Here is a 10,156-nt window from a genome sequence, read left to right on the forward strand (position 1 = left end):
CTACCCATAATGTTCTGCTCCACCCACGTTACCCCAGATCTTGTTTACTGCACTTGGTGTTAGCAGCAAGATCCGGCTTGAGCTTCTCCTTCAGCATTTTTTGGTGAGGTTTTTTTTTTTTTTTTTTGCACTTCCTACCTGTCTTATCTCATCCTTTGCCTTCCTTTCCTGGATTCTGTCCATTAGAAGAAAAAATAAAGCTTCTTTTTCTCCTTCCTCTTTGCCTAACATTTTCCCTGACTTGCTCAGCTTTGGCTGCTTCAGTTCCGAACTTGCCTTAGAGCTGCAGCGTCAAGGTCGGTTCCAAGGGGGTGACTTCCGACTGTGAAGGTTTTGGAGCTGTCTCTTCCCCTTGAGGCATTGGCCTTTGACAGCTTACCTCCAACTCCCCCCTCAGAGCAGGAGGCCTGTTCTCTCTGGGAAGTGTCTGCCCCGGTGGCTTTGGGCCTGGTGAGACAGCTCCAGGTGGTTCGGAGTCACTATGCTTTCAAGGTTGTGGAGAGGGTCCTCTCCTTTCATAGGAGACCCTCAGCACCTACCGCAAGGGAACTCCACAGCCCCACTCTGGAACTCTGCCTGAGACCTCTGAGCTACCACATGGACAGCTGGTTCCAGAAAGCCTCCACACCATTCCCTCAGTGGATCCCCCAAGCTTCTTCTGACACCTCCCCGGAGCATCCCCCTGAGGAGATCCATTGGAAAAAAATTGTGTAAAAGGAAGCACATGGATTCCCCTATGGAATCTCTCACCACAGACACCCATTTTGAAGAAGGTGAAGGGTCTCCCAAATCTCCACCCAACGAGGTCTCATTTGGAGACATCCTTGAAATCTTTCACCAGAGGGGTGAATGGACATCCCAAACCCCTTCCCCAGAGGAAATGATATTGTGGGAGGATTTCGGGGCTGGCCCATCTACTACCTGAGTGCCCCCAGCCAACCCGGTGATACAGCTGGTGTAGGTGAGAGCTTGTAAGGAACCGGATACAGCAGAACCTATTCCTAAATGTGCAGATAAAATTTTAAGTGCCCAAGCCGAAAGGGATTGTGGTGAATGCCTTGGTTGTGGTGGCAGCCACCAAGAAGGAGCTCGCTCAGGAAAGCTTCTCTATCCATCCCCCAAATAGAAAATCCCCATGCTCTGGACAGATTTGGTAAGAGAGTCTATGCCTCATCTACCTTTGCTCTTCGGGTGTTGAACTAGTAGTCTCATTTTACCCAACTACAAAAGGACTTAGTTAAGGAATTTTCTAGCTCTGTCCCGGGGTCTGTACCTAACGAGGAGTGGGAGTCTGTTTCCTCTAGGCTGGCCACCCTACACTCCCTTGCTAATGAGTCCACAAGGCTTATCTCTCATGCTGCAGAGGGCACCTCAAGGGCAGCCAGTTCTGGCATTGCCATTAGATGTCATGCCTGGATGAGGCTGTGCGATTTTGTGGAGCCCTCCAAGCAGTCCTTCATTAATGGCTCCTTTGATGACTCCACCATGTTTGGGCCCATAGTACGTGACACCTTGACCCAGAGTGAGAAAGATTGTAAGACCTTGTCTGCTGTCGGGATCCTTTTTTCTACTTCACAGAGTACCTTTTCTAGGAACCAGTGTGATAGTATGAAAATATAGTTTCAGAAGTCGCAGGGTCGTTTCCAGAACACTTAGGGAGACACCTCCCCCCAAGGCAGAGGGGGATACAGTCAGAATGGTAGATGCCACACACATGGCCAAGGAGGGTCCACAAAATCAAGGGTTGCATGAACCTGCCCCGGATGAGCCTTTCCAGTGATCCTGAATGGTTGCCTGACTGCTCTCCTCTGGAAGCAGTTGTGGGATGTTTTTCCTTACACCTAGACGCTGGGGAGGCCAACAGACAATAAATGGGTGCTAAGGATCATATCCGGAAGATACTCCATTCCCTTTTTCTACCTTCCCAAACAAAAGTTTCACCTCCCCAATGTTCCACCCAGTCAGAGCGAGGACACTTCCCAAGAAATAAGAAAGTTACTGCAAAAAAGAGTCATTCAAGAGGTTCCCCCTGATCAAGTGAGATCGTGTATTTACTCCAGATTTTTTTTGGTACCCAAAAAGACAGAGGGCCTGCGGCCTTTCTTGGATCTAACCTAACTGAACAAGTGAGTGAAACACACAAAGTTCAGGGTGGTCACGACTCAATCCATCTTATCTCTCCTGAAGATGGGCAATTGTATGTGCTCTAGAGACCAATAACTTGTAAAACCACAGGACTGAGAGTGACAGGAATAATTCGTTAGTGTGTTAAGATCTTTATTGTATGCTTTCGCCAGTACAGACTTCTTCAGAAAAAAATGTGCTCTATAAACCTCAAGGACAAAATGGACAGGCACTCCAGGTCCTTTCTACGTTTCAGGCTGAGAACCAGTCACTACCAGTTTCGGGTGCTTCCGTTTGGCATCATCACAGCCCCCAGGGTGTTCACCAAATGTCTAGCGGTAGTAGCAGCTCATCTCCGACTGCAAGGCTGTCAGATATTTCTATATCTGGACAATTGGCTCCTTATCACCACAACTCCTTCAGACCAGAGATTACTTCCTCAACCTAGCCTCCACTCTAGGCATAACTATAAACTGGCAGAAGTCACATCTGTATCCACTTCAAACCTTTAATTTTTATAGGGGCACGTCTAGACTCAACATTGGTTCATGTTTATCTTCCATTGTACAGGGTGCTAAGTCTGAGATTCCATGTCAACCAGATCTTGACTCTTTCAAAACCCTCAGCCTAATTCTATGAGCTTTGGGCTCCATGGCAGCAACCGTAACTCTTCTCCCAATGGAATGCTTTCACATGCATATTCTTCAGTGGACTCTAGCAGTACAGTGGTCTCTTCTCAGAAATCCCTTGAACCTTCCCATCAAACTATCCCATGTGTGCAGGGATGCTCTCCTTTGGTGGATTCACTCTACAGAGATTATCCAGGGACAACCATTCTTCCTCCCCAACTGCCACTTTGACCACAGATGCCACCCAGTTTGGGTGGGGTGGCATTGTCTGGGCCAGACGGTCCAAGGCACATGGACGCCCCAGGAGATCAGGTTGCATATCAGTGTTCTCAAAAATGAGAGTGGTTCTTCTAGCATTGCAAGAACTAGACAGCTTTCTTCCTCAGCGGACTATTGCTATCCAAACAGACAATATGTCAGTGGTTTGGTACATCAGCAAACAGGGAGGAACCAGGTCTTACCCCTTTGTTGAGAAGCAATGAGGGTTTGGCAGTGGGCAATTTCTTCTAACTGCTTTCTGGTAGCAATGTACATTCCATGGGAATCCAACATCCTAGCCAACAGACTCAGCAGAGTGCTTGTGATGCCTCATGAATGGTCCCTGAATCAGTCCATGGCAGATGTAATCTTCCAGAAATTAGGTTATCCTTTCTGCAGCCTCTTTGCGTCCCCCCTCAACAACAAATGCAGCAGGTATTTTGCCTTGATCCCTCCTCATGGACAGTCCCCCAGGGACACTCTGGTTCATGCTTAGCACACCGGTCTACTATATGCCTTTCTCCCTTCCATTGATTCCCAAGTTCATAGGTGTGTACTAGGCTAATGGCCCTGGGGCCTTTACAAGCCTAGCCATAGGATTACCTTGGCATAGTGCCACCCGACCTTAGTTCCCAGTGTCTCTGTCGAGTAGAGCCACTGGTGTTATCCCCGGGGTGAATTTTCTGTTTCCCATCCATTCATCAAGATTTCTCTTGAAGAGGGTCAGCGAGGTGCTGTGCTTGACATGTATGAGAAGTCTGTTCCATAGCATGGGCAGTCTTTGGGTTATGAACCTGTCCCTCCAGCATGTTCTGTTGATTGTGGTAATGAGGTTGAGGTCTCTGGAGCATGTGGTGCGGAGGGATTGGGATTTCTTTAGATGTAGCATTTCTAACAGAGCTGGGTCAGACATGGCTTTGTAAGTCAAGCAGAGAGTAGGCATATGAGACAGAGAATAGTTGGAGTTATTTGAGTCTGTCCATGTAGGACAAGTGTTTAAGGCCTAGGATCCTCTTTGTGAGGTACTTTTGCAGCCTTTCCAGTTGTTGCAGGTGTCTAGTGAGGTACATGCCAAATGGGGCATTGTACTCAATGATTGGCCTAATGAGGGAAGAGTAGAGGGAGACAATGACTTCTTTCTTCCTGGATGCAAAACCCTTAGTAATAAGATGTGCCACATAAAAGGACTTTCTGACCTCAGTGGCATTGTGGTGATCAAAAGAGAGGTGGTGTCCAAGTGTGCTCCCAGATCTCTTATAATGCCTTCTGTGTTCAGTGGACTACCATCAATGTGGTAATTCATGGGAACCGGGTTTTTCCCAAAGGGGATGATAACACATTTTTTGACATTGAGCTTAAGGCCATGGTTCTGACACCAGTCATTGGTCTCAGTGAGGCCAGTCTGTAGGATTCCTACGTAAAGCTCTCAGGTTGCAGAGCAAAGTGATCCTCATTGCTCCTTTCTGGCCTCAACAAACCTGGTTCACCTTTCTTTGGTCTCATCTGGTTTGCCATCCAATGAAGTTAGATCTGACTCCAGATATACTTTCTCATCCATCGAGGCATCCACACCCCAACATTCAGGCCCTGGAATTAACCACATGGTTTCTTCACTTTTGATGATTGCTAGATCTACCAGGCTCTCTTCTCCAGTCCGATAAATTTTGATTTCATCACATAGGACTTCCACTCGCAAGATATACAAAAGTAAGTGCAAATGATTCTCCCTTTTGGCAGAACAGAACCAGATAGATTATTTTAAAGCCCCAATTTCAGTAGTTCTACAATTTCTGGCTTCCCTTTTCATGGATGATGCTAGTCATTCTACAGTCAAGGTACACCTTGCTGCCATTTCCAACTTCCACTTTGGTTTTGACTCAGCGTCTTTAGCCTCTTCAAAGTTATGTAAGGCTTTTCTTAGGGTCATCTTTCCCCTACGGCCTCCACTCAAGGACCCTATCCCTCCCTGGGATCTTATGATTTTACAAGCCTTGGTCTATCCGCCATTTGAATCTTCGACCATTGTCGATCTTAAATTCCTCTCCTGAAAAACTCTTTTCCTAGTGGCGATTACCTCAGACAGAAGAGTGTCTGAGCTGCAGACTCTTTCTACAAAATTTCCATTCGTAGTTTTTCATAAAGACAGAGTTACCCTACATATGAATCCTTCTTTTTTACCCAAGATGGCTAAAGAGACCAATATTAACCAGTCAATTAATCTTCCAGTTTCCCTTCCCTCAGTATCAGAACAAAGGGGAGTACACTTTACATATGCTTGATGCGCATAGACAACTTTCTTTTTACATCCATAGAACTAAACCCTTCAGGAAGTGTGATCAGTTGCTTGTTTCCTTTTTGAGCACTAATAAGGCAGTGACCAAAGTTTCCTTGGCCAGATGGTTGAAAGACTGTATTATATTTATCTTCTCTTCTAAAGGTATTCTCTTACCAGGTCTGGTAAGAGCACATTCCAGAAGGTCCATGGCCATGTCTCAAGCATTTTGGTCCAGAGTTTCTATTGAGGACATTTGTGCTGCTGCTACTTTGTCAAATCCCAGTACTTTTGTCACTCATTACAAATTGGATTTTATATCAAGGAGTAGAAGTGTTTTTGGTTCTGCTGTACTCCAGAATATCCTTCCTTAATAGTCATTTTGGATTATGGTAGCTGTAGACTCTGTCCCATAGGTTAATGGAATGAAGTGGACAACATCAGATACCGAAGTTATGTTCTTAACATAATGTTCGATCTGTGTTGTCCAACCTCATTCCATTAACCTTCCCACCCCCCTTCCCCCATCCAAAGTTTATTCGGGAAGCCTAGTAGAAGTTTTCATGGAATGCTGTTCCTTTGGTTGAGTTCCTGATGTTCTGTTGTTGGGAGATCTGTGTGTATTTTATTCTTCTTATCTTTGTATTATAGTAAATGTTTTTTAGGAGCACTGTGCTCTTGTTGGCAAACTCAATCTGAGGTAATGCGGGGGGGGCATTATAGGTAGGTAGGAGGAGCTCAAGTTCAGAGTCTCGAGCTGTAAGAAGGCAGCCAGTCAGTTCTGAGCATCGGAACCTTATTCCCACAGGTTAATGGAATCAAGTTGGACAACACCGATGGAACGTTATGGTAAAGAACACAACTTCTTTTTGGGAGTGTCCTGAGTTGGCATATTATAAAAATTCAAAAATAAACAGAAGAGGTAATGCCACAGCAAAGACCAATGTATAAACGTAAATTTAATAAAGCCAAAATTCAGAACAGTGAGCGCTTTCACATTTTAAAAATGTTTCATCAGACTTTCATGGTCTTTGCTGTGGTATTGCCTCTTCTGTACATTTTTGGATTTATGCATTGCTTCTGAGAGGCACTTTGTCCAGGACTGTCTTGTTCTATTTTTTATATTATAAAAATTCCCTAGTACTCTGTCAGAAATATTGGGTGAGTAAATGGCTGAAACGAGAGAAACAATTCTTTTGAGCTGGGACACAGGATCTGAATTGCCTAGACGTAGTAAGGCCTTATTAATTTTAATTCTGTTGACTGCCAATAACACTATTACTAGAAAATGGAAATCAAAGTCTAAATCAACTGTATTTGAAGTATTGAATATTATAACATTGATAGAGAACTGGAAGAGAGCTGTTTAGAAAAGGGAAGGAGCAGCTTACATAGAAATAAATGGAAATTGTGGGAGTAATTTATGCAGAATAATGTTCACGAGGAGGAGTGAGGTTTAAGGGAAGGTAGAAGCTGAGTGATGAGACTTAAAGATGGCTGTTATTAAGAGAACATATAATGTATAATGTGTGTAAATGGAAAAATGGTAATGTGTTTTGTTTTCTGTTCATGTATGTGTGTGTATGTCTTAAGTGGTATTTTAGCAAAGTTATTAAAGCATTTTTTGGATGTGATTTTTAAGGTGTTTTCTGCCTTCTCTGTACTCATGAGTCCAATTTTGTAATTCCACTGATCTCCACTAGGGATTTAATTGCAATGTTAATCCTGCATATTTCACCTCAATTCCCCAAGAGAAGTGAGCTGGCTGCAGCCACTTTTCTCCCTCCTGTCGCCAGCCCTCTGGTATCCATGCTACTGTTTGAATCTATATCAACAGCATTTCAATCAGATGTCTTGCCCTCCTGTCATCAGGCTGATTACTGAGAAGAGGAATTTTTAAATGAATGTTTGGAGAGTTTGGTTTCACAGAGCATATGGTGTATGGGTAGAATAGCATGTAATGCTAGACATGAGACGGCTGAATTCAGAAAACAGTAGGACACTTAATGTGAGGCACTAGTCAGGGATTCAGGGCACATTTTGTAGATTCCTGTCTTGCTTTCATTACTGCCATAACAGCATAGATATCCAGGTTGTGTGTATATGTTTGATAATATAAAAGAGTTAATGGAAAAATAATTTGTTTTATGTGTTAAGCATCATTTACAGTTTTTTTTTTTTTTTTTTTAATGTCGCAGAGGTTACACAGGTCAGTTGTCTTTATAGTTATTAATGCCACTCAGCAGTTAAGGTGGCACTGGGCAGAGAAATTACAGATAGATGTAAATGTTTGTATTACTCCTCTTGCAATAATATGTTTGCAGCAGTCACATTTTTAATTGTTTCACCAGTTCTGTAGCACAGAAGGAAAAACCCATGACTGAGACCCAGGGGACCTGTGTTGGAGGTGAGGCAAAGGCACTTGCTGAAGCTGGTATGGGGGAGGGGAAGAAGGGAAAAAAAGAGATTGTACCTGCTCGACTTATCATGTTGGGGGGAATGCTGGCAGGAGCAATCCAGTGATCAAGACTTGGTGGAGACTGCATCTTGAAATGACAGCCAGACTCTGTGGATAGGTTGGGGGGGTGACATGCCCATTTGGACCCAAGGCGGACATGCTCCACTAGCCATACTTCCTTGCCGTCTAGTCATCAGAAGCGTGAAAGAGCGATAGGGCTGAAAAAAAAAACTGCAAAGCATCCTATCTCCAAATAATGGTGGCTCCCATGCTTGCCTGTAGAACTCAGTAACAGAGTAGAGGGAGAACTGGTATCCCTGGCCATGATTGAATAAACACTCTAGTGGAAGTACCAAGGCCCCAGGGAAGGTAGCTTAATGGAGTCAGTCTGCAAAATTCTAGTACACTGCTCATGGCAGAGTTTGAATTAAAAAAATGTTTGCTTCATTGAACTAATTTAAAGAAATTGGTTTATGTGCTAATCACAGTGAAAAGTTATTTTTGCTAGATACTTTGAAATGAAATTTTTTGTGCCACCCAAATTAAAATTAAACAGTTAATTGTATTTTATATATTAAATTGCCAAATATTTTATGTACTGGAATGTCAGCATTCATTTTATTCTCTCCTTACAGGTAAAATATTTTGGTCGTGATCCAACAGATGGGAGAATGAGGCTATCACGTAAAGTCCTACAGTCTCCTGCAACAATGACAGTTAAAACATTAAGTGATAAAAGTAGTATTTCTATAGCACCCAACAGTTCCCCATCATCAGATTCTCCCATTTAATTTTGAAAATTGTAATTAAGATCAAACTTCAGGACACATATCTTACAGTACCCCCATAGAGAGTTACTGGACAGTTGGCAACTGAAGAATAAATATACTTCATTAAAACTGTACAGAAGTTAGAAGTATTTAATTATGTTGTAAAATAAACCCTATTTTGATGTATTAGACTTTTATTTAACTGTCTGTATATCTGTAAAAATGTTGATAAAATATATGTACTGTATAACAGAATAAACTAACAAGATTTTTATAAAGTTACATTGCATAAATTTTCCTCATCATTTTGAGAAGAGACAACACATATTGCACAACTAAACAATGTAGTGTTAAATTTGTATAAAGACAAACAGAAACATGAGTCGGTTTTAAAACACTAGCAACACTATCAGAGAGAGGATGCTTATAAGAGAAAGACACAAGTAAAAAAAAAAAAATTATACAGATTACATCCACACAGTGGCCATTATTTACCCATAACTGGACTATTTATTTCCACCTCACCACTCTGCTGCCATGCAACTCAGTCCTTTTACCAGAAGGCAGCTCTTCCTTGCCATTGTATGAGAACAGCAAGAGCTGCTGTATGGGCAATTTTGTGTTCATCATATATGGAAGGAGGAGTCAGAACATGCCTGGCCATGCAGTGCTTTCACTGAGCTTGGAAATGAGTGTTCCCATAAGCATATGCTACAAGCTAGGTAATGCTGACATGTACCCACCCAGCTTCCCCATATCACTATCTTGGACATTGTAGCGTTACATCTTTACTTAAATCTAGTTTCTAGCCTTCAACAATGGATGTTATTACAACAGGAGTGAGTTGCACCTTCCTCCTTTGAAAGAAGAGCAAATCTTTGGCTGCTTAGTCTATTCTAGCCACTGGATAGCGCCTCAGCAACTATACTGCTTTTAGAGTCAGGGTCAGAAATAGTGCAGACAGAACCTTATCCTCTACACCAGCAAACCAGCAGGCAGAGAATCTGCTAATGTTCATGAAAAGAAAGCATGGATACTAAAAATTTTTGAATTTTATGGCAAGTATATTTCTATTGAGCAGAAAGCAGAGTAAAATGAAACCAGAGAAAGTCCATGAAAAGAAATGTGTAAAAGGCATCCAGCTGTCATAATACAAAATCAAATATAATGTACATAGTGAGTTTCTCTACAGGTTTTCTTGAAACTGCCCAAAATGTAACTATAGTGTGCTGCATCATTTGCAATGAAATGTTGGTTCTGATATGTAATATCTTGTATTCATTTATGTTTTCTGTGCACTCAAAAAAGTAGTGGTTTTTAGAAGTTAAAATAAACTTTTATTTGTTTGCACAAGTCAGCAGGATCTCATTTTTTCATATGGATGTTTCCCTGCTGGCTAAGGAGTCGGCATGATTTTTTTAGAAATTGTTCAGTGTGGAAACATCTCACTTTGACTGGCTATTAGTAATGACGCTTAGAAATCTAACCCATCATCCTTCTTTTACCAGCATTTCTTTGTTTTTTTCCTCACTATTTACCTTAATGTCAGTGCTAGTTTTGTTGCTATTTAGTGTTTTCTAGTAAAACTTTACATGGTTTTACAATTGTTTTTTCCCATGTTTTATGAGGGAAAATCACATGAGCC

At 42.3% G+C, this 10,156-nt stretch overlaps 1 protein-coding gene across 1 annotated transcript in view; it reads left to right on the forward strand.

Annotated features, from left to right (window-relative positions):
- The window catches only part of PNPT1 (polyribonucleotide nucleotidyltransferase 1), a 1,644,852-nt gene extending 1,634,984 nt beyond the window's left edge, over positions 1 to 9,868 (forward strand). The window contains exon 28 of the mRNA XM_044055211.1: positions 8,377 to 9,868. Within this exon, the coding sequence (XP_043911146.1) occupies positions 8,377 to 8,532 (156 nt within the window). The 3' untranslated portion in view covers positions 8,533 to 9,868. The remainder of the gene's footprint in view (positions 1 to 8,376) is intronic.
- Positions 9,869 to 10,156: the final 288 nt, after the last annotated feature.

This window comes from Protopterus annectens, chromosome 1.part2 (genome assembly GCF_019279795.1).
Source record: "Protopterus annectens isolate FY-2018-M chromosome 1.part2, PAN1.0, whole genome shotgun sequence".
Classification (NCBI taxonomy): domain Eukaryota; kingdom Metazoa; phylum Chordata; order Ceratodontiformes; family Protopteridae; genus Protopterus; species Protopterus annectens.